General features: G+C 44.1%; 1 protein-coding gene across 1 annotated transcript in view; it reads left to right on the forward strand.

Annotated features, from left to right (window-relative positions):
• Positions 1-22,666, forward strand: part of nid1a (nidogen 1a) — a 107,394-nt gene extending 84,728 nt beyond the window's left edge. The window contains exons 16-20 of the mRNA XM_041188060.1: positions 5,550-5,721; positions 10,323-10,480; positions 14,818-14,941; positions 20,495-20,607; positions 22,192-22,666. Coding sequence (XP_041043994.1) covers positions 5,550-5,721; positions 10,323-10,480; positions 14,818-14,941; positions 20,495-20,607; positions 22,192-22,313 — 689 coding nt within the window. The 3' untranslated portion in view covers positions 22,314-22,666. The remainder of the gene's footprint in view (positions 1-5,549; positions 5,722-10,322; positions 10,481-14,817; positions 14,942-20,494; positions 20,608-22,191) is intronic.
• Positions 22,667-23,924: the final 1,258 nt, after the last annotated feature.

Here is a 23,924-nt window from a genome sequence, read left to right on the forward strand (position 1 = left end):
AGCTGGCACACGACAAGAGGGAGAAGTCGCAGACTGGTGGGGAATGCCTGACATCAAGGTCCTCACGGACTTTGAAAACAGAGCCATCCAGCTGCCTGGTGATGACCGGGATCGGTCCTGTGCTAACGGTGAGGTCAGCGCTGTTCTACCAAGTGAGGACCCAGCAGTGCAACATCCATCAGACAACCATGCTGTGAGGACTGCTGGAAGCCAGAAATTTACTGAGTCCATGTCAGATGACGAGCCTCTGAACTTGGTCATGCCACAGTTGCTGGAGCTGCAAAGGCAAGCTCGAGAGCATCAGGAAGGGATGTCAGCTGCACTCAGGTCCAAAAGCACAACCTTCAGGCTGAGGTGATAGCGCCGGCATGCCAATGCACCAAGGTCAACACTGGTAGGATGGCAGCCACCATGGCGTCCTTGGTCCAGGACATCGCTCCTGCACGGGCTGAACTCCATCGCTGACACCATAGTTGGCCTCCAACAGTGTGTATGTGACAGGGGTGTGGGGCAACTCGATCTCATTCCAGCTACCCCTTCTCCTCAAGGAGTCAGCCAGGGCACCCACAGGGAGGAGGATCAGCAGGTGCATGCCCTGGGGCCATCCATCCAGATAACTCCAGTTGTGTCCGGCCCATCCAAATCCCCTCTTCCTGTGACCTCAGCAGCTCCAGCTCCACAGGCCGATGAGGGTGCCGCTGCCACACAGCACGACCCTGAAAGCAGGCTGGGCCCTCTAGAGGATGCCCATCAAGGTCATCACGTAGCAGTAAGCAAGCTATCTCCACCTCCGCTATGGATGCCTGGATAGCACCAAGACTGGGTTGGGAAGGTTAAGAAGATGTAGTTACACAGCCTGCGCATGGATGTTAGCCAATTATACATAGTATTCACTATTGTCAATAAACTCCCAAGAATGCCTCCCTGCCTATGGCTCCTTGTTCTGATGAGCAGTGTTCTTGTCACTCAGATGTGAAAACTTTCTGCTCAAGATAAAGGCAGGTGTCTCAGCCCAGGGCCTCTTCCCAATGCTTTGTGCAGCCTTCAGACCAAAGTGATGGTCCAGCCTCACACTCCCTGGATACATTATTGATTCCTGCACCTCGATGGTGCTTGTCATTGCTGCCAGAACGTAGTGAGCAGGCAATACAGAGTGTTCTCATTCTCTCAGTATGCTCTCAGCACCTTTAAGGTGGGGCTAGCCCCCATCTCCTCAGCATCTGTGACCAGTGATGCTGTGCCCCAGCTCCTGGAGGGCTCAGGTGTTAAAGGCGGACAAAGGATCAGTTGCTTCTGAAGTTTCATGGCTGCGTCTCCATGATATGACCCTGATCACAGAGCTCAAGCGAGCTGCCCCTGGCCAGACAGGAGTGAGCTGCCCCTGGCCAGACAGGAGTAAGACATTCTCAGAGGCTGTGTGAAAATTTATGGATTATCCTCACTGCATGTCATCATCATCCTCCTGCAGTCAAGCAACTATTAGGGCCTCCACTGCTTCTCCATGACAGGAGCTTTATCACAGAGGGTATGTGTTGCCATAAGCCAGACTGGAGTGAAATTTTCATAGATGCGATATGAGAATCTATGGGGTCACCTCACTGCATGTTGTCATCACCCTCAACAAATCAACAGCAATGAGGGCCTCCTAATCGCGCCTGCCTCATCTGGCCTGTGCGAGGGCCTTATCCCCGTCATCGTTGCCTTGAGGACCTCATCACAGTCAACGTCCTCCTCATCAGAGGAGACCTCCAGCTCCTGCATCTCCTCCTCAGCCAGCTCCTCTCCCTGTTGCAGCGCCAGATTGTAAAGGGCGCAGCAGACAACGATGATGCGTGACACCCTCTGCGGATGTATTGCAGGGCTCCACCAGACCAGTCCAGGCACTGGAACCTCTTTTTCAGCATCCCGATGGTCTGCTCCACCAAGCTGCAGCATGAGGCTCATTATAGCGTTACTCTGCTGCAGTCTGAGGACGCTGCACGAGTGTCATCAGCCACGGCTTCTGCGGGTAGCCCTTGTTCCCGAGGAGCCATCCTTGACGCATCTGTGGATCCTGGAAGACATCAGGGATCTGTGACTGACTGAGGATGTAGGCGTCATCCCTGGAAACCATGCGCAGACCTGTAGGATGCGTTTATGGTGGTCGCACATCAACTGCATTTTCAGCGAACGGAAGCCCTTGCAGTTGACATAGTTGACCGCGTGTTGCAACAGGGATCTGAGCACCACACGAGTGCAGTTGATCGCACCTTGCACCTATGGGAAACCTGAGATCTGGGCGAATCTAATCGCTCTTGCGTCCTGGCCCTCCAATCCTGGGCGAAATGCACAAAGTTGTGTGTCCTCGCAAAGATGGCATCGTGAGCTCATGGATACATTTCAGGGTGGAGGCTTGTGAGATCCCACAGAGGTCACCTGTGAAGCCCTGAAAGAAGCCACTGGTGTAGAAATTGAATGTCACTGTCACTTTGACAGCCACTGGATGCCCTCCATGTCTCCTTTGCCGCCATGCCCTGCAGTAATGTGAGCCACCAGGTTCCTAGACATGCGCGGTCTTCCGCAACATTGGTTCTCGGTCATCTGCAGTAATGATAGGCAGCCCTAGGTCTAGCTAGGCGCCGACCCATGACAACTCACTGTGGCTCTTCAACGGCATGTGTGGGAGCCCCAGCCACCCCTTCTTCCTGAGGGCGCTGCTCCTCCCTCTGCGCAGCGAGGTGCCTCAGTCGCTCTCTCCTCCGTCGTCTTCACTCTGTACACCATGAGGCACACAACGAGTTCACCAGGCTCCGTGACCCTGATGTATTCCTGCAAGATGAAAGAGAGAGACTGGTGGGTTAGCATGGGTGTACTAATAATTTCTCTTGGTTAAATTTAAAGGCCTCTTAATGCATCCCAGAGAGCGCTGGCCAGCACTTGGATGGCCAGAGATTAGTGTGCTGCATGGCTGCCCGAAACCCCACCTTCCTACGCCCGACCGATTGGCTGTGGCTTTGTCCACTGGACTGCATGCTGTGCTCTCAGCTCAGGCATAGGTGTCCTCCTAACCCACACTGCAAGGCTGCACTGTTAGCTTGAACCATGGGGGAGACTGGTCCAAACCGGGATGCTGACATTGCAAGGGGCTGTGAGCACCTCCAACAGTGACTGTGCAATCTCTGCAAAAGTTGGCCATGGAGCAATGTGCCCAGTCGTCCAACTGTTCTGCAGCATCCACTAAAACGCTCATTAGTTTGCAGTCTATGCCCAAGGGGAAAAATGTTGTGGAGCACTTGGTGGTCCTCGCACGCCTCTGCATTGCTCGAGAGGGCAGATAAACTAGAGACTCGACACCACGCATGTCAATGTGACTGTGCCTGAACTGTCCAGGCAAGTGGGGAGTATTCCATCAGACACATGACTTTTGTCTTGCAGATGGTAGACAGACTTTGGAGAGTCAGCAGGTGAGGTACTGATTGCATGATTCCTGGCCTCTGACCTGCTCTTGTAGCCACAGTATTTATATGGTTAGTACAGTTCACTTTCTGGTCAATGGTAACCCCCAGGATGTTGACAGTGGGGGATTCAGCAATGGTAATGCCAATGAATGTCATGGGGCGATAGTTAGATTCTCTCTTGTTGGAGATGGTCGTTACCTGGCACTTGTGTGCCATGAATGTTACTTGACACTTGTCAGCCCAAGCCTGGATATTGTCCAGATCTTGCTGCATTTGGACATGGACTGTTTCAGTATCTGAGGAATCACGAATGGTGCTGAATATTGTGCAATCATCAGCGAACATCCCCACTTCTGATTATGATGGAAGGAAAGTCATTGATGAAGCAGCTGAAGATGGTTGGGCCTAGGATACCATCTTGAGGAACTCCTGCAGTGATGTCCTGGAACTTAGATGATTGACCTCCAACAACCACAACCATCTTCCCTTGTGCTAGGTATGACTCCAACCAGTGGAGAGTTTCCTCTGATTCCCATTGACTCCAGCTTTGCTAGGGCTCCTTGATGGCTCACTCAGTCACATGCTGTCCTGATATCAAGGGCAGTCACCCTCAACTCACTTTGGTCACCAGGACTAAATATCTAATTCAGCAATATTTATTTACAGTGCTGCATAAAGGCCAAGCATAATTACTCAATCCAGAAAACAGATGTGTCATTGTCTAGAGCCTTTATCCCACATTCAAGTTGCCAAACCCCAGCTATGCTTTAATATGGAGCTTGTTTATTGCATTTGTGACCTAGTCTGGCCCTAAACTGCAGTTACAAAGAAGTACTGTTCTGTTGCAAGATTACTCAGTTATCAGATGTGGATACTGCTTCTCTAGTTATTTCTCCATATAATGATTATCCATTGATGCATCTAGCTTCTATACATGAGTTACAGATTTGAGCAAGGGCATTAGTTCCTTACAAGATAGAACACACAAACATCATTTAACTTAATGATGTTGACATTCTAACTGTCAACCCACAGACGGCCTTATTGGTACAAATGCTGAATATCCTATTATTCAAATGCCTCTGTAGTCTCACTCACCACCCCCCACCCCCCTTTTTGTAACCTCCTTCACTCCGCAACCCTCTGAGAACTGCACACTTCCAATTCTGGCTTCTTGATTATTCTCGACTTTCATTGTTCTGCAATAGATGGCTGTGCCTTCAGCTGCCTAGGCCCTAAAATCTAGAAGTCTCTCCCCAAGCCTGTCCACGTCCTTATCTCTCTGTTTTCCTTCAAAATGCTCCTTAAAACCTACTCATTGACCAAGTGTTTGGTCACCTACCCTAACATCTTTGGATAGGTGTCAATTTTTGCCTGTTCACATTTTTTATGAAGTGCCTTTGGGTTCTTTACTACACTAAAGGTGCTATATAAGTTGCTCAATTCTCCAATATAAGCACAATTTGATAGGAATACAGCAGCACACAGGCCAGCTCAACAGGATTGCATTGGTCTACACACCTGAGTACATAAGCCAGACTTCAATGCATGGAGGATCACATGCTGAGAATTGGCTAATTGGTAATTCTTGGCGATTTTAGAACCTGGCTTGACTGGACACACATTCATAAGTCTGATTCTAGAGTTTCCAGAAGCACCGCCTTCAGCAAGCTTCTGTTGTAACAGAGGTGGGCAGACAACGTGATGTAAAGTCGTACAAAAGGCCGCAGTAAAATGTGACATTGTTTACATTTTTCAAAATCTGGAGAGTTGACATTTCAAGAACTAAACTTTTTCTGTGAAATTAAGAATTTTGTTTTGTTTTGAAATTTAATGCCGCCCTATCCCAACGTGTCTCACACTTATATTTGCACTTTAAATCTCTTTCAAATGAAAGGTACTTGACTACGGGAACATGTTGTTTGACTTGGAGGAGAACTTTTAATTATTTGGATAAATGTTCTCCAATTAAAGGCCACTCCACTAATGGCTTACATTCCATGATTAATTTGTAAAGAGTTTTAAATATTGGCATTTTAACTTGCAGCCTGCTTTTGGTCTTCACTTCCCCTCTGTGCTGAGTCTTCACTTGTCTATATTTTTGTGTTAAAGATCTGGAGAGCCCTGAAGGAATAGCCGTTGATCATCTGGGCCGCAACATCTTCTGGACAGACTCGGGGCTAGACAGAATTGAAGTAGCCAAAACGGATGGAGACCAGAGGCGGGTGCTTTTTACTGATGGCCTAGTGAACCCAAGGGCAATTGTTGTAGATCCTGTCAACGGGTATGTACTAGAATGAGAGTTCACACAGCTTTCCATATTAATGCTCATTTAAGTCCTCAAAATGTGTAAGGAAGAAAGAACTCGCATTTCTATAGATTCGTTCACACCTTTAGAACATCCCAAAGCATTTCACAGCCAATGGAGCACTTTAGATGTTTAGTTACTGTTGTAATGTAGTGAAGATCTGCAGTGCTACAAGAACAATTGTATGCAATTGGACAAATTGAATGTATAGAAACTTCGGGAAGCTTGGGGCACTTTTTGGATTAAGCTTGATTCTTATCTTAAATGTTGGTGCATTGGTGAAGGAAAAGGTTGAGAATCAACATCCAGAGAACCAGAATGTGCTGGAATTCCTTCCTTGCACCTCTTGTTTCAATTCCAAATACCTTCATTCTTGCACAGTGGTTCCACAGAAATTTCTTAGGAAATATTTGAAAAGTGGGGTGTCTGGTGGCATAGTCTGTGGTGAAGTGAGTATTCCCTCCCATCCTGCACCTACCACTTAGGCCAGTTGAAGAGGAGAAACTCCAATCCCCAACCACATTGTGACCAGAGAGACTCAGGCTTCCTTTACCAGTTTTATTCAAGCATATGCAAGGGAGCCGCAATCATTTCTAAGAATGAAGACCCAGCTACCTGATTGATTACATTTCATTACTTTTGTACTTTTTCTTATCACAATACATTTGAGTACATTTGAATATATCCAATCAGTAACCTACACATAGGTACTGTGTTAAAACTATTCTATTGAATACATAAACATGTGATTTTGCTAACCAATTATTCTAAAGGGTGTATACATAATTATATTATCCAATCAAAATTAAAACACTTAAGCAAAGACCTTGGTTCTCACAACTCAAGACTGCTTGTGTTTCATCAAAAGACCTCTCTTGTCTTTGTATGTCCTCCCATATCTAAGCTAAACCATCCGCCCTGTCCCTATCTGATAGAGGAGTATACCTAAACTAACTTTGTTATGTTTTATCTCCAGTCCAGTTCTCAAGGCTTCACCACATCATTGCACCACTTAAATGGTTCTGCCTATGACTGGACATTAGCTCATCTCTTGAAACTGTGTAAATCACACAAACTCAAAGCTTCTTTGTGTGCAATGCCCATCTGCTTACCCTCAGCTGTCAATATGTTTAACATCCATGGCTGCTTGGAGATTTGAAGTGTTCTTCAGTAAATTCTTAGTGTTCTCTTTTAGCATTTTTAATTTTCCCCTAACAGTGGGGTTGTCTGTTGTCAGCTTTTGATGTCAATGCCCAACACTCATGCCTGCCAGTATTACCCTGCCCCTCTTATGGGTTCCAGGTCACTCACTTCACTGGTTCACTTGTGGTGTCATTTTTTTTAAGTCCTCAAGTGGTGACTAGAGAACTGGATGAACCCCCAAAGACTTGGGTTCATATCCCCTAGCTGCGACTAGGAGATCTTAAGATATTTTCAAGAATGACATGTACTTGGAAAAATGTTTCCAGGTATGAGGTAAGTGGAATGGAGTGGGGCTAATTGAATAGCTCTTACAAAGTTCCAGCACAGGCACAAGTGGCCTTCTCCTGTGCTGAATGATTCTACAAAGATTCAAGTGAGCCAGCTAATGCCAACTACTCTAAGGTAACAAGCATGACATTTCTACCAGTTTGCACTAAACATTAAACCAACAGTAGCATTAGATTCACAACTTTACCTAGAAGATTCAAGCGATAGAGAATGTGAATAACTGAATAGTCAGTAAAAGTGACCATGAAGCTGTTGGATTGCCTTATAAAACCAACTCATTCACTAATGTCCTTTAGCAAAAGGAAACCTTCCCATTTTGCCCAGTTTGGGCCTATATGTGACTCCTGTCCCACACCAATATGATTGGCTGTTAATTGAAATGGCCACAGCAAGCCACTCAGTCATATCAAATCACCACCAGTGGATCAAGAAGGCAGCTTGACAATCACCTCAGGGCAGTTGGGGATGGGCAATAAACAGTGACCTTGCCAGCAACACCCACATCCTGATAATGAATATAAAATATAACTTGTCTGCACTACATTTCATCGACCATTGTTTGCTCCACTCACAGAAGTTCAATGGAACAGATTTTTCTGGATGGGATGTTCTCTTCTCCTGTTCTGTTGCCTAATTGTGTCTCATTAAACATACATCAGTAAGGCATAGTTCCTGTGCGTGGGCATTTGGTATGGTGGATTCGTGGCTCCAAGTGCATCCGACTATGTTGTTGAGTCACACATATGTGGTGCACTCCAAGCTATGTATAATAGACCCTTTTCGTATTCTGTGTCTTTGCTTCTGTTTTTGAAATATTGAAAACCAGCTATTCTGAGCACAGCTCCATTTTTTATGTAATGTATGTGAAAAATTGCACAAGCACTTATGAAAGAAATTGTAACCAAGAGGTGGGAGTAGTTGCAAGCTGAACAAGGAAATCAGGAAGAACTGATAGGTGGTAACAGGACGAATGTATCGTGTTTCTGGTTCACATAGGCTGGTGATCAAATTAGTACTGGTAGAGGGTCAGAGCACAGGATCTTGTGACAGCCGTCCTGATTCTGAGCATACTGGGGCAGCTAAGATTTCGAGGCTAATCCTTGTTTTTTACCACACAGTGAATATATGTTGTGTTGTGTCATAACAGATGTTTTTTTATATTTTGTGGTACATGGAGAGGGTGCAGAGGAGACTTATTGAAATGGTACCAAGGATGAGGGAATTCAGTTATGTGGGAAGACTAGAAGAACTGGGACTCCCTTTAGAGCGGAGAGATTTAACTGAGATTTCAAAATTGAGGATTTTCAGTAGTTAATCAGGGATCAGTAGCCAGAAGGCACAAATTTAAGGTAACCTAATTTAAAGGATCCAGGACTCCAGGATTCTGAGTGAGGAAATTTCTCCTCGTCTCAGTCCCAAATGGTCAAACACTTATTTTGAATCTATGCCCAGGATTTTCTGTGCCCGCTGGCATCGGGTGTGTTCAGTGGCGTGAGCAGGCAATATGGTGAGAAGTCCAAAAATCAGATTCACACCTTGTGAAACCAGTTTGTGATCATCCACTCAACCCATTGATGGCAGGCCTCGTTTCCTGCCTCGGACACTGGGGACCTTATTGTAACATATCTGCATAAGGCCAGCCCACTGGACTCATCCCCTTCACCCCCACCACTGGATTGTCTGCCCGCTTCAGCAGGAAAATGCATTGACATATTTCACAACAGCATATATAAGGCGTGCACTTGGCCGGCTGCATTTCGCTCGGGACTTCAAGGTTTGCCCACCTTGCTTTGGTCGGCACTCGCAGTCATCAGCGTCAGGCTTCACAGACAGCACCACATCACTTTTAGGGGTGTTCACGGTTAGGTCTCTACCTACCAGATCAGCCATATGCGGGTGGCTTTTCAACAGCTGCAGGGCAAGGTCTTGCCTGGCGAAGGGGGTGACATGGCCTCAGGCAAGGGAAGAGGTTGCAGGACGATGGCATTACTGGGGAAGGAGGGTCTCCCAGGGTGTGTGGGGAGAACACATGTTGATCTGTGCAATGGCCTCAAGATGGTGAGGGCTGAGGAGACAGTCTCCAGAGGAGGTGAGGCCAGGTGGAGATGTGAGGGTGTGTGTGTGAGAATGGGTGGTGATGTCCCTTCAGCTGGCAGTGAGTGAGATGCCAGTGAATGTGTGATGGGCTTGGGTGTGTGAGGTTAGAGTTTTTAGATTGTTGCCTTACCCTGGTGGCATGGATGAGATCATTCATCCCCTATCTGCATTGGATGGCCAACCTCTTCTGTGCAACATTGGCACGGATCACCACTACCAAGCTGGAGTGGTAATGTAGCTGCTCCTCCTGCAGCCAGAGCAAGGGTAGAGGACATCACAGCGGTGTCCAAAGGTTACTCAAGGGCTGCAGTTGTCTTGCCTTTCGGGGCCATGTCTTCTTTGCCCTGGGCTAGAAGCACTGAGTGTGGCTGTACCTTAAATGTGGTGCCTAGCATGGTGAAGTGGCAAGGTGACAGCGTGGAGGGTGAATTGGAGCTCACCCGCCATCGAAATGGCGTGTATCCCGGGAATGAATAATTTAGTGCGGCTGGTTTGGGACAATAAGGCATGAAAAGCCACCATTGCAGCCAGCAAGTAAAACATCATTTTTCCCGCCCGCCGCTGCACCTAAGGTGGAATCATCCCAGATTTGCACTATTAATTTAGTTTTGGACTCCCTGGCCAGGAGCAACATCATTCCAGCACCTACCCTATCTAGTCCTTTAATAATTTTATATGTTTCATTTAGAGCAGCTCTCATTCTTCTAAACTTCAGGGAATATAGGCCTAGTCTACCCAATCACTCCCCACAGGACAACCCCCTCAACCCAGGAATGAATCTAGTGAACCTTTGTTGCACTGTCTCCATGCTAAGCACATCCTTCCTTAGGTAAGAAGACCAAAACGTATATGCTGTTTTAATCACTCCACCCAGCCTCACCGCTGCTGCCATCCCCCCCAACCCCCAAACACACAAACCCCATTGTAGCCTGTACAGTTTTGATGATTTCATTGGCTTCTGGAAGTACTTCTCAATTGCTTTCTTTCAGTAACCTGTACTGGACAGATTGGAATAGAGCTGCTCCCAAAATCGAGACCTCGTACATGGATGGAACTAACAGACGGATCCTTGTGAAACATGATCTTGGCCTTCCTAATGGACTGACCTATGACCCGTACAGTGCATTGTTGTGCTGGGCTGATGCAGGTATGCTGAACCTAGATAGTTTTTCTGCTGCAAATTTTAAAGTGTGATTTGTGAAGTTAATATTTGGATGCCTTATCTCATGATCTTATCTCGGCTCAGTGTTAATAAACTGGAGTTCAAGCTTCGGACACTGTGATACACCAGGGAGGGAGAAAATTACCTGGATACATTGCTTCAGGAGGCAGCCGCACCCTTTAGCCTAGGTACTTCAGATTTGGTCTCTGGTCAGGGACAGGAAGGTGTGACTATGAGAGAGGCTGGTATGGAGATCCAGGAAGTTGCAATGGAGGAGCCTCAGTCCTTGAAATTGTCCAACAGGTTTGATGTTGTGTGGAAGAGAGCAGGGACAGCAGGGGGGGAACAACAACGCTTTGGTGCAGGGTAGCGATAGAGATGATCATAACCAGAGTGTGACAAGAAGGGACAAAGTGTTCGAGCATAAGAATGCACCAGCAAATGAGGTCAGAGTAGGGAAAAATGGTTAAAAAGACAGAATTAAAGACTCTTTATCTGAATATATGCAGCGTTTGTAGCAAGATAGATGAATTGAAAACAAAAATAGAAATCGGTGAGTGTGATATGATGGCCATTGCAGAGACCTGGTTGCAAAGTGACCACAGCTGGGACCTGAATATTCAAGGGTCTTTGACATTTGGGAAGGACAGGAAGAAAGAAGGAGGAGGTGGGATAGCTCTATTAATAAAGGATGAGATCAATACACTAGAGACAAATGATCTTGGTTCACTAGATCAAAATATAGAATCATTAAGGTGGGGGTAAGAAATAGCAAAGGAAGGAAGTCACTGGTAGGAGTAGTTAAAAGGCCCCCCGACAGTAGCTACACTGTAGGACGGAGCATAAGTTATAGGAACAGGCTATTTTAGATCTGGTAACGTGTCATGAGACAGGATTAATTAATGATCTCATAGTACAGGATCCTTTAGATAAGAGTGATCAAAACATGTTAGAATTTCACATTCAGTTTGAAAGTGAAAAATGTGGGTCTGAAATAGCCTTTTTTGAAGTTTAAGACAAGGCTATGAAGACAGAGTTAGCTAAAATGGAATGGGAAAATAGATTAAAAGGTAAGATGGTAGAGAAGCCGTGGCAGACATTTAAGGCAATATTTCGTAATTCTCAACAAAGATATATTCCATTGAGAAAGAAAAACTCTGAGAAATATGCACCATCCATGGCTAGCTAAGGAAGTGAAGGATGATATCAAATTTAAAGAATAGATGTACAATTCTGCAGAGTTTCATGGTAGGGCAGAATATTGGGGAAATAGTAAAGGATGACTTTGAAAAAGAGGGAGAAATTGAAGCATGAGAGAAATCCAACAAGAAATATAGAAAAGACAGTAAATGCTACTACAAGTATATAAAAACGAAGAGGGTGAGATTGGGGAATTAATAATGGGAAATAAGGACATGACAAAGACTTTGAATTGGTAAATTGTACCTGTCTTCACAGTAGAAAATATAAAAAGCACCCCAAGAATAGTAGAAAAGCAGAGGGAAAAGGGGAGGGAGGAACTTAAAACAATCACTAATACTAGAGCAAAGGTGCTAGGAAAACTAATGGAATTTAAGGCTGACAAGTCCCCTGGGCCTTGTGGCTTGCATCCAAGGGTTATAAAAGAAGTGGCTGCAGAGAGAGTGGATGCATTGATTGTAATCTTCCAAAATTCCTTAGATTCTGCAAAGGTCCCAATGGACTGGAAAACCGCAAATGTAACACCGCTATTCAAGAAAAGAGGGAGACAGAAAGCAGGAAACTATAGGCCGATTAGTCTAACATTTGTCTCAGGAAAATACTAGAATCCATTATTAAGGAGATGGTAGCAGGACATTTAGAAAGTCATAATACAATCAGGCAGAGTCAGCATAGTTTTATGAAAGGGAAATAGTGTTTGACAAATTTATTACAGTTCTTTGAGGATAATGAACAAGATGGATAAAGGGGAGGCAGTAGATATAGTGCACTTGGATTTTCAAAAGGCATTTGATAAGTTGCAACATAATAGGCAACTACACAATATAAGAACTCATGGACCAGGATTTTTCCATTGGCGAGCAGGGGGCGGGGGGTCAGGGACCGCTTGCCGACATGTAAAATGACGCACGGTGACATCGGGCGGAACTCCTGACGTCACCTCGCCCCATTTAAATTTTCAGGAAGGCAGGGGCTTAGCAAAATCAGCTGTGCGCCTGCTGACCTGTCAGTATAAAGTGGTTTAAAAGTTATGGACATGTCCCAACTCATGTGTTAATATCACATGAGGGGACATGTCAGGGAATTTTGTTTTCCATTTTTAATATTTTTCAATGTGCAGCCGATCTCCCTGAGGCAACACTTTACCTCAGGGAGATGAGTGCGCTCTTTTATGCACATGCATGAAAGAGTGCACTCTCGGGTCAAGGGAACCCCTCCTACCTGCACAGGGAGCGCATAGCGCTTCCGTGTGGACATCATGCTGGGCGAGCCTTAGTTGGCCCCAATTGGGAGCGCCAATTGGAGGTGCGCCTTAGTGTGCCCGCTCTTCAACTTCCCCCCCGCAGCGGGGGGGAAAATTCTGCCCGTGGTGTTGGGGGTGATATATTAACATGGATCGTGGACTGACTGACTAACAAGAATGAGAGTCAGGATAAATGGCTCATTTTCAGGTTGGCAACAACTGTATAGGACATGGGTGAAATTGCACCTGGAGTACTGTGTAGTTTTGGTCTTCTTGCATCAGGAGGAATATACTTGCATTAGAAACAGTTCAGAGAAGGTGCACTAGGCTGATTCATGATATGAAGGAGCCTGACTTACTAGGAAAGATTGTTATTGTCTTCAGTCACAGTCACAAAGTCTGTTCCTTAGGTTGTCTCCACTGCTCTCCTTGGCCACTGTCTGAGGCTGAAATAGAGCATTAGCAACCTTGACATCCTATTTTTTCCCAAGCTCCATTTATGATTCCATATCCTCCATAACTTAGCCGATTTCTTCCCCTACCTCAGCTCATCTGCTTCTGAAGCCCTCATCCATGCCTTTGTTAACTTTGGACTCGACAATTTCAGTGCTCTCTTGACCAACTTCACATCTTCCTTCATGAACTTGAGTTCAACCAAAACTCTGCTGCTTATATTCTAACTTGTACCCCATCCCGTTCACCCATCATCCTTGGGCTCACTGACCTACATCTGCTCCTGGTCCAGATCAGCCTCAATTTTAAAATTTTCATCCGTTCTTTCAAACCCTGTCATGACTTTGCCTATCACTATGTCAGTAACCTCATCCTACCCTTTGAGGTCTCTGTGTTACTGGAACTCTTGTATCTTGTACAACCCTAACGTTCATCTCTCCCCTATTGGTGGCTGTGTCTGCTGTGCCAAGCCCCTAAGTTCTGAATTTCCCTCTCAAAACATTTCTGCCTTTTTCTCCAAATTTGAGTTATTTGATCTAACGTCCTTACATGGCTTTGTTTTAAATTTTATTTGGTGTCTTTACCTACATTAAAGGTAAGTTGTCGGTCATTCATTGTTTTTGTCTATGGAACTGGCAATGCTCACACCTGGGTCTTTTCCCCTTCTATGGGAAAGTTCAGATGTAGCTGACTTATTTCTTTCTGAGCAGGTGATTTTAGAGCACACTGTTTTTATAGGAGGTCTATTGGCCATTTACAGTCATGGAGGAATTTTAACACAACGGATGAGAATTTCAAATTGGTTCCCAATCCAGTAACACCTCCAGTATCAGCCACTGAATGTAGGGTGACACAGAAATAAAGTTTAACATTAAGTAAGCATACTGTACTCTTGATTCTCAGTGCCCTGTTTGTCAATGTTGTTAAAGCACTATTGTCCAGTCTAGTAGAGGCCCAAGAGCAGCAGCTTTTGTGGAGTAAGATATTAGAATGTTTCTCAGAAGAATGAAGAACAGTTGGCTTCTAGTCCCAAAAATATTTGTAAAAGCATGATCTAAAGTTGTACACACTTCATGCTGCTGTGTAAGTGTTGTCGATCCAATTTATCATTCCCCATCAAAGTTTCTTGCTGTGGTAAACTGATTTCATGCGATTGATTTTTAAAATCTCCTTTGGCGGTTTCCCAGGATTTAACTTTGATAAATTCCTAAAACGTAGCTTGCGTGTTTAATGGTTACCAGTTTAATTCAATTTCCTTAAATGTGCTGCCAAAGCAAAGCTGCCTGTGGACCATACTGACAATTTATAATGGATAACAGCTTCCCAACAAACTGCTGGTAAGCCATGTGCTTTCTCTTTCGCTCTCTCCTTTCTGCCAAGCTCTGTTCTCCCACAGAGGGGTTTGTAACTGTTTCATTCTCTGCAGGAATCCAAAGGTTGGAATGCATGAATCCAAATGAAACTGGACGCAGAAGGGTCCTTGGTGGCATCAGTTATCCCTTTGGGATTACAAGTTATGGAAGAAACTTGTACTACACAGACTGGAAGAGGTACAGTGTCTATTTCAATGAGAAATAGTTCAACGTGTTATATATTACATAGAATTGCATTGTATTTACAGCACATAAACAAGTCATTGGGCCCAACAGTTCTATGCTCCTCACCCCCATCTTTATCTAATCCTATCAGAACATCCTTCTATTCCTTTTTTATGTATTTATCTAGCTTCCACTTAAGTACGTCTAAGCTACTTGTCTCAATTACTCCTAGCAGTAGAGAGTTTCACATTCAGGGTAAACACAATTCTCCTGAATTCCCTATTGCACTTATTAGTGACTATCTTATGTTTATGGCCCCAGGTTTTGGACTCGTCCATAAGTGGAAACAATTTCTTTATGTCTGCCTTATTTAACCGTTTCATAATTTTAAAGACCCCAACAGGCTGTCTCTCAGCCTTTTCTTTCCTTGACAAAAAAATCCTCAGCCCTTTGAGTCTTTCCTAAACACACAAAGAATAGCAGAGAGGTAAAGACCCCATGGCCCATCCAGACTATCACATAGAATTGTGATACATTGTGCATCACCATTTATACAATCCCCGCCCTAACCAAAACCATGTGATTTCCCAGATGAGACAAAAGCCTAGGCCAATTTGGGGAAAAGTTAATCTGGGAAATTCCTTTCTGACCTCTCCCACCCATTAAAGCCGTCAGAGATGGGTCCAATTCTCACAAAGTAATTCAGAAAATTGGTGCCCTCCACATGAGACAACAGCTTGTCCCAGTGACCCACTGTTCTCTGGGGAAAATAATCATGTCCTGACATCTAACTTAGGTCTGGCCTTACACCACTTAAAATTGTGGCCCTAACCTATTTAATTGAAACAAACCACATTTAGCATACCTTATATCATCCTGTGTGCCATACCTGGTTTAAATGAGACTATCACAGAATGTTACAGTGCAGAAGGAGGCCATTTGGCCCATTGTGTCTGCACCAACTCTCTGAATGAGCATTATGACCGAGTGTCATTGCCCTGCCTTTTCCCCGTACCCTTGCGCGTTGTTTCTATTCAAATAATCACCTAATGCCCTCTTGAATGCCTCCATTGAACCTGCCTCCACCACACTTCCAGGCAGTGCATTCCAGACCCTAACCACTCATTGTGTGAAAAACTTTTTTCTCACATCACATTTGCTTCTTTTGCAAATCTCTTTAAATCTATGCCCTCTTGTTCTCAATCCTTTTACAGTTTCTCCCTATCTACTCTATCCAGCCCCCCCATGATTTTGAACTTATCTATCAAATCTCCTCTTAGCCTTCTCCTCTCCAAGGAGAATAGTCCCAACCTCTCCAATCTATCTTCGTAACTGAAGTTTCTCATCCCCGGAACCATTCTTGTAAACCTCTTCTGCAGTCTCTCCAATGTGTTCAAATCCTTCCTTTAGTGTGGCGCACTACTCCAGCTGAGGTCTAACTAGTGTCTTACATAAGCTCAGCATAATCTCCCTGCTCTTCTACTCTATGCCCCTGTTAATAAAGCCCAGGATACTATATGCTTTATTAACTGCTCTTCTCCACCTGTCCTGCCACCTTCAATGATCTATGCACATATACACCCAGGTCCCTCTGCTCCTGTATCCCCTTAAGAATTGTACCCCTGATGATTCAGTTAAAAATCTTCCGCGCAAGCACTGAACCTATTATATGTAAAGCAGTTTGGAGTAAAGTTCCAGCATATGTGTTATGAAACTCCTATTTACTTGCTTGCCGGGAACAGAGGTCAGGAACTCCAAGTCCCGATAGCGCAGGCTGGGACCGGGCTGCACATGCTCCGTTCGATGTCTTTACATTCTTCAGGCTTAAGGACAGGCCCTGCACGCTGTAATGACTTGATATACTGGGCAGGTTTCTTACTTGAAACAGATAACTTTGTTACAAGGGTCTTCTAGAAGCTACATGCTTGAAGCAGGTCCATGACTATAAAGCACCACCCCACTGCACCCCCTCCTCTCTCCGCTGGGTTACCCGCACTTAGGACTCATGCATCAAGAACAATCACGTGAACCCTAATAGGCATTAGGAAAGGTTATTTCTTCAATCACTACACACACATGTGCATAGAAAAAAAGTGCGAAAACCTGGGTCATGTGATGGGTATGGAGTGCCAGGGTCAAAAAGTGCCACAAAGAGAGGGACGAGGGAGGGGGGCAAGGAGAGGTCCCAAAAGGAAGTCCCAGGTAAGGGATAAAGACACATGTCAGAAACAGGTCCCAGTTAAGAAAAAGAGAGGAACAGAGAAACAGGCTCCAGTTAGAAAAAGGGCTGCAAGGAGCAGACTTTGTGAGGTGGTCTTAGAAGAAGCCCTGAAGATCCAAGAGGACAGCCGAAGGTTGATGACTCTGTGCTGCGGGCAGTTGGGGAAAAGATACCCCTTGGAGCGGTGGTGTCCTGCTTGGCGCATCCGAAGAAGTCAAATTGTCTTTGTGAGTTGATGCCCGAGTGCACTCGGGAACCCAGTGGAATGGAATCTCAGAAAAAGATTGAAACACTGCGAGATGAGCCATTGTTGAAGCCATCCATGTTGGAGTGACTTTTGGAGAGAATTCCGAGGCAAGATCTTTGAAAGTGAAGATTGGAAACCCTCGTGAGAGAGACGGGGAAGGAGAAAACAGTGAATTACAGACTGGTTAGCCTAACATCAGTAGTAGGGAAAATGCTAGAGCCTATTATAAAGGATGTGATAACAGGACACTTAGAAAATATCAATGGGGTTACACAAAGGCAACATGGATTGATGAAAGGGAAATCATGTTTGACAAATCTACTAGAGTTTTTTGAGGATGTATCTAGCAGAATAGATCAGGGAGAATCAGTGGATATGATGTATTTGGATTTTCAGAAAGCTTTTGATAAAGCCCCACATAAGAGGTTCGTGTGTAAAATTAAAGCACATGGGATTGGGGGTAATATGTTGACATGGATTGAAAATTGGTCAGCAGACAGGAAACAGAGTAGGAATAAATGGGTCTTTTTCAGAATGGCAGGCAGTGACTGGTGGAGTACCACAGGGATCAGTGCTTGGGCCCAGCTATTCACAATATATATCAATCATTTGGATGAGGGAACCAAATGTAATATTTCCAAATTTGCTAAAGACATGAAACTTGGTGGGAATGTGAGCAGTGAGGAGGGAGTTAAGAGGCTTCAAGGCAGTTTAGGCAGGTTGAGTGAGTGGGCAAATATATGGCAGATGTAATATAACATGGTTAAGTATGAAGTTATCCACTTTGGTAGGAAAAACAGAATAGCAGAGTATTATTTAAATAATGATAGATTGGGAAATGTTGATGTACAAAGGTACCTGGGTGTCCTTGTACACCAATCATTGAAAGCAGGCATGCAGATGCAGCAAACAGTTAAGAAGGCAATAGTTGGCCTTCATTGTGAGAGGACTTGAATACAGGAGCAAGGATGTCTTACTGCAGCTGTACAGGGCCTTGGTGAGATCACACCTGGCGTATTGTGTGCAGTTTTGGTCTCCTTACCTAAGAAAGGATATACTTGCCATAGAGGGAGCCCAGCGAAGGTTCTCCATTCCTGGGATGGCAGGATTGTCGTATGAGAAGAGAGTGGGGTGACTAGGTCTGTATTCACTGGAGTTTAGAAGAATGAGAGGGGATCTCATTGAAACATAAAATTCTGACGGGGCTAGACAGACTGGATGCAGGGATGATGTTTTCTCTGGCTGGGGGTGTCTAGAACAAAGGGTCACAGTTTCAGGATACGGGTAAGCCATTTGGGACTGAGATGAGAAACTTCTTCACTCAGAGGGTGCTGAACCTGTGGAATTCTCTAACACAGAACGTTGTGGAGGCCAAGTCACTGAATAGATTTAAGAAGGAAATAGATAGATTTCTGGATTCTAAAAAGCATCAAGGGGTATGGGGAGAGCGTAGAGCATGGTGTCGAGATAGAGGATCAGCCACGATCATATTGAATGGCGGAGCAGGCTCAAAGAGCCGAATGACCTACTCCTATGTTTCGATGTTAGGAAATTTCAGAGAGATTGGTTGACTCAGCGTTAGAGATGACTGGGTGGGTTATTGTGAAATCTATGGAGTCTGTTTTGGTCGCATTGGATATTTAATGTGCAGTGTATGTTCGACCACGGTTGGCTTGTTAATTCGCATGTGCGTCACAATTACCCTGATTGTTAGAGTCTAAGATAGATATTGCAAATTGTTTTATCTTCCTAACCTTGTATAATAAAGCTTATTTTTATTTGTTCAAAACCTGTGGAATCTTGTGGCTTTATTCTCTTAGCAAGTGCCTTGGATTTCAAACTCTACTTTAAGCAAAACTTATTGGTCCCTAACCAGACCTCACCAACAATGTGGGGTCTGGCCAAGGACATAACAAATGTAAACCAAAGGAACTGAAAGACTGAAATAAAAACAGAAAAGGCTGGAAATACTCAACACATTTGGCAGAATTTGCAGAGAGAGAAAGAGTTAACATTTCAGATCAGTGGTCTCTCAACAAAAGTTAACTATTTCTCGACACAGACCTGCTGAGTATTTCCAGAATTTTCTGTCTTTATTTCAGATTTCTAGCTTTTGCAGTGTTTTGCTTTTGTTGAACTGAAAAACTGACCTGAAACTGCACCATTGTGTTGGACTCCAGATCACTTCTTACTTTAAATGTCATGTCACATTACCTAGCATATAAATATTTTTTGCTGAATTTCAACTTCATGGATAAATATTATTAATAGTTTGTGTTTTTTTTTACTTTGCAAGATAAATGTTTCTTCATCTTTTGTAGCCAACTAAAATTGGAAAATGTGTGTATCCGCAGTGAAAAGTTTTAAGAAGTGAAACCTAATTTTTTTTTTACGAGGTCACTTTGTTATTGGGCTTAGGGGAGGTTATTGTGTGCTAACTGCTTGTGTTGTTGCTAGGTTTAATGGCTTAAAAAAGGAATTATGTTGTGGCTGTGGAAGTTTTGTGCAGCATCTACTGGGACTTAAAGTAGCTAGTGGGGAGAAGTTAACCTTCACCCTTGTTCTCCTTGAAGCAGAAAAGATTAAGGGGCGATTTTATGAAGGTGTTCAAAATTATGAAGGGTTCCATTAAAGTAAATGTAGAGAGATTGTTGCCAATGGCAGGAGGGGGTCGGTAACCAGAGAACACATTTAAGGTAGAAGAACCAGGAGCGTAATGAGGAGAATTTTATTTAACGCAGTGAGTTATTATGATCTGGGATGCATTGAAAGTGGTGGATGAAGATTCAAGTAGTAACTTTCAAAAGGGAGTTGGGTATATACTTCAAAAGGAAAACATTTTCAGGATTAGTGGGAGAGAATGGCTGCAAGGGTGTGTAGGACTAATTTGATCATCCTTTCGCGGAGCCGGCACAGGTAACTGAGCTGAATGACTGCCAAGTGTGTTGTATAATTTGAAGAGTACAGTGCATTGGCTTAAGTGTAATTTTTCCTACCACGTGTTGATGCCCAATGTTCTAAATAAACGTGATGAGAACTTAGCTGGACTGTTCAATGCAAAACCTTTAACTGTGCTTTAACTGTTGTGTTCATAAAGGGAGTCTGTCATAGCTGTGGATCGTATCCTTGGACGCGAGAGTGATGAACAACAGCCATCGAAACGATCCCGTCTGTATGGAATAACTACAGCTTACTCACAGTGTCCGCCAGGTAACACACTTTGTGCTGTGTACGGCTTCAGTTCCTGTATCTTTTGAATGTATCTAGCAGCTGGATGATTGACTGGGTTATTTTGGGCCTTTACAACACAGACGCTGATGTCAAATGAGTGCTCGTTGAGGTGCTTTAGATTAGAGTCAATGCTTCCTGCGCTACAGTCTGATACTGGGTTACGTTGTGATCCAACTTCATGGAGATTGCTTTTCTGTGTAAGTGGAATTGGTGCCTGTGTCCTAACTCTCACCAAGTCCCATTCACTCATCAACCCATCACTCCTATGTTCGCTGACCTCCATTGACTCGAGGCCTTTTAATTAGCACTTTAAATTTAAAATTCTCATCATCTTGTTCAAATCATTCCATGGCCTCACCTCCTCCCTGTCAGTATAACAGCCTCTCGCCCTACAACTGTTTTTTTTAAGTTATTCGTTCATGGGATGTTGGTGTCACTTGCTAGGCCAGCATTTATTGCCCATCCCTTATTACCCTCGAGAGATACCTCCCGTTTTCAGCTTTTCCCATGCTACATGGGGTCACCACAATACTAGTTGATCACTTCATATCAACCATCATTTTTTTTTTGTATTTAGCAGGTGTGTTAACAGCCAGGTGACCTTCCTACCACCTGGCATTGATACCCACTGGTTTTCCTGCATCAGTGGATGGGTACTTTCGTAACCAACAAGTCCTGAAGTGGAACTTGAACCCCAGGCCTTCCAGCTCAGCAGCAGGAGAGCTACTCATATTTCTTAGTTTTCTCAAGTTCTTATGATCACTGAGCCACTCCAGCCCTCTAATCCTCTGAGATACCTGTGTCCCTCCAGCTCTGGCTTCTTGCCCATCCTGGATTTTTCAGCTGCCCAGCATTGGTAGCCGTGCCTTCCGATGGCTAGGCCCTAAACTCTGGAATTCCCTACCTGCCTCTCAACCTCTCTTTCGCCCTTTAAGATGTTGCTTAAAACCTCTTTGATCGGTGACAGATTTTGTTTGATAATGTTTTACTATGTTAAAGGTGCTAAACAGAAAGATTTGCATTTAAGAAGTACCTTTTATTACCGCAAGATGTCCCAAAGTGCTTTACAGCCGATGAAGTACTTTTGAAGTATAGTCACTGTTGTAATGTTGGAAACACAGCAGCCAATTTGCATGCAGCAAGCTCCCACAAACAGCTGTGATAATGACCTGATAATCCGACGTTGATTGAGGGATAAATATTGACCAGGACACCAGGGATAACTCCCTTCCCTTCTTCGAAATAGTGCCATGGTATCTTTTATGTCCACCTGAGTGAGCAGATGGGGCCCCGTTTAATGATTCACCCGAAAGACTTGTACAGTGCAGCGCTCCCTTAGTACTGCACTGGAGTGTCAACATTGATATTTGTACTTAAGTTTCTTGAGTGGGGTTTGACCCCATAACCTTCATGACTCGGAGATGGGAGCACTGCCCAGTGAACCACAGCTGGCACCCAGCTGAGCAATGGCTGATATGTACATGTATAAATCCAAGTTGTTGTCTAGTGAGGAAATGGCTGTAGCGTAATTTTAATAATGTCTGTTCATCTTTATTTTAATAGGACAAAACCACTGTGCTGTAAATAATGGAGGCTGCACCCATCTATGTCTGGCAACACCTTTGAGCCGGTCCTGTCGCTGTCCTGATTCTTCAGTGGGGATCAGCTGTGTGGAAAGAAACTAACAACCAAGTTTTTCAGGGAGTTCCCGTTACTATTAAGAGACGAACCTCTTCCTCAAAGTCAAATCCTGTCGTGAAAACCCTTTTAATTTTTAAAATACCATTTTAAAAACTTTTTTTTTAGTTATGGTTTTTAAATTTTTTATTTGGATTTTTATTCGCTTTTATAAGAAAAATCTGTAAATATATTTTCTTGCGGTTTACTAAATTGTACTGTGAGTGATGTTTAGTTCTAACCTTATGGTGCTTCAATGTACTGTTACTTCACCATGAATGAAGCCAACACATCAGGTATTACGTTATGCTGTGTACAGCTTTTCAACATATATCAAATAAAATAGAACTTTTTGTACATATTTATATTTTTCCATTGCGGCTCCCTGCCTGACATGCTATAAGAGGTAATTCAAACCAGGATGCAATGGCACAGGAAATGGGCACACTCCACTATTACCCCAAGATGGCTGAAATTCTTCTGCTTCTTTTCCGGATGTGGGCGTCACTGGCAAGCCAGCATTTATTGCCCATCCCTAATTGCCTTTGAGAAGCTGATGGTGAACTGCAGTCCTTGTGGTGAAGGTACTCCAGCAGTGCTGTTGGATAGAATTTTCCAGGATTTGACTGTGGCAATGAAGGTGCGTGTTGAAGTCAGGATCTTGTGAAACTTGAGTGATGGTGTTCCCATAAAATTATTGCCCTTGTCTTTGGTGGTGGAGGTCATGGAGCAGTAATGTACGGTTGAAGTAAGCTTGTAGAGTTTTTGTGAGACCAAGCTGAAATGGTACAAATTTAAAGGGGGTGCAGAAACAGTGAAACCTGGGGATTCACATGGCAGCAGCACAAGTTGACAAGGCTGTTGTAAAAAGCACACAGGATTATGGACTTTATAAATATCGGATACAAAGGCAAGGAAGTTTTGGTTATTAATCACCAGTTGGGCCTCAGCTAAAGTATTGTATTCAGTTCTGGACATTACACTATAGTAAGCTTTGCAGAGTGTGTAGAGCAGATTTACGAGAATGGTACCAGAGGTGGGGAGCTCCTGTCATGTGGAGAGACTGGAGAAGCTGAGGTTCTTCTTAGAGCAGAGAAGGTTAAGGGCAGGTTTTATGCATGTGTTCAAAATCTAGTAGTTTTGATAGAATAAATAAAATGTGTTTCTAGTGGTAGAAGGATCAGTAAACAGAGAACAAAGATTTAAAGTAACTGGCAAAGGAACCAGATGTGATGTGAGAATTTTTTTTTTAACACGTTGTCATGATATGAAATGTGCTGCCTTAATGGGTAATAGAAGCAGATTCAATAGTAACATTTAACAGCAAATTTGGATAAATACTTGAAAGGGAAAAAACAAATACCCAGCTATGAGGAAAGAGCAGAGGTGTGGGATTAATTGGATAGCTCTTCAAAAGAGCTGGCACAGGCATGATGGGCCCAGTGGCCTTCCGCTGGATGATGGCCTGGATCCCCAGAAAATAAACAGGGATCTTTATTTAATTTATTTAAATGTAGCCCCTTTCCCCAGGAACCGGCAACTTTTGTAAAGCTATGTGTAGTCTCTGGGGCAAGACAGGTACCCGAAAATTTTATTTATGTATGAGTTAAAATTGTCTT

This window comes from Carcharodon carcharias, chromosome 5 (genome assembly GCF_017639515.1).
Source record: "Carcharodon carcharias isolate sCarCar2 chromosome 5, sCarCar2.pri, whole genome shotgun sequence".
NCBI classification, from domain to species: domain Eukaryota; kingdom Metazoa; phylum Chordata; class Chondrichthyes; order Lamniformes; family Lamnidae; genus Carcharodon; species Carcharodon carcharias.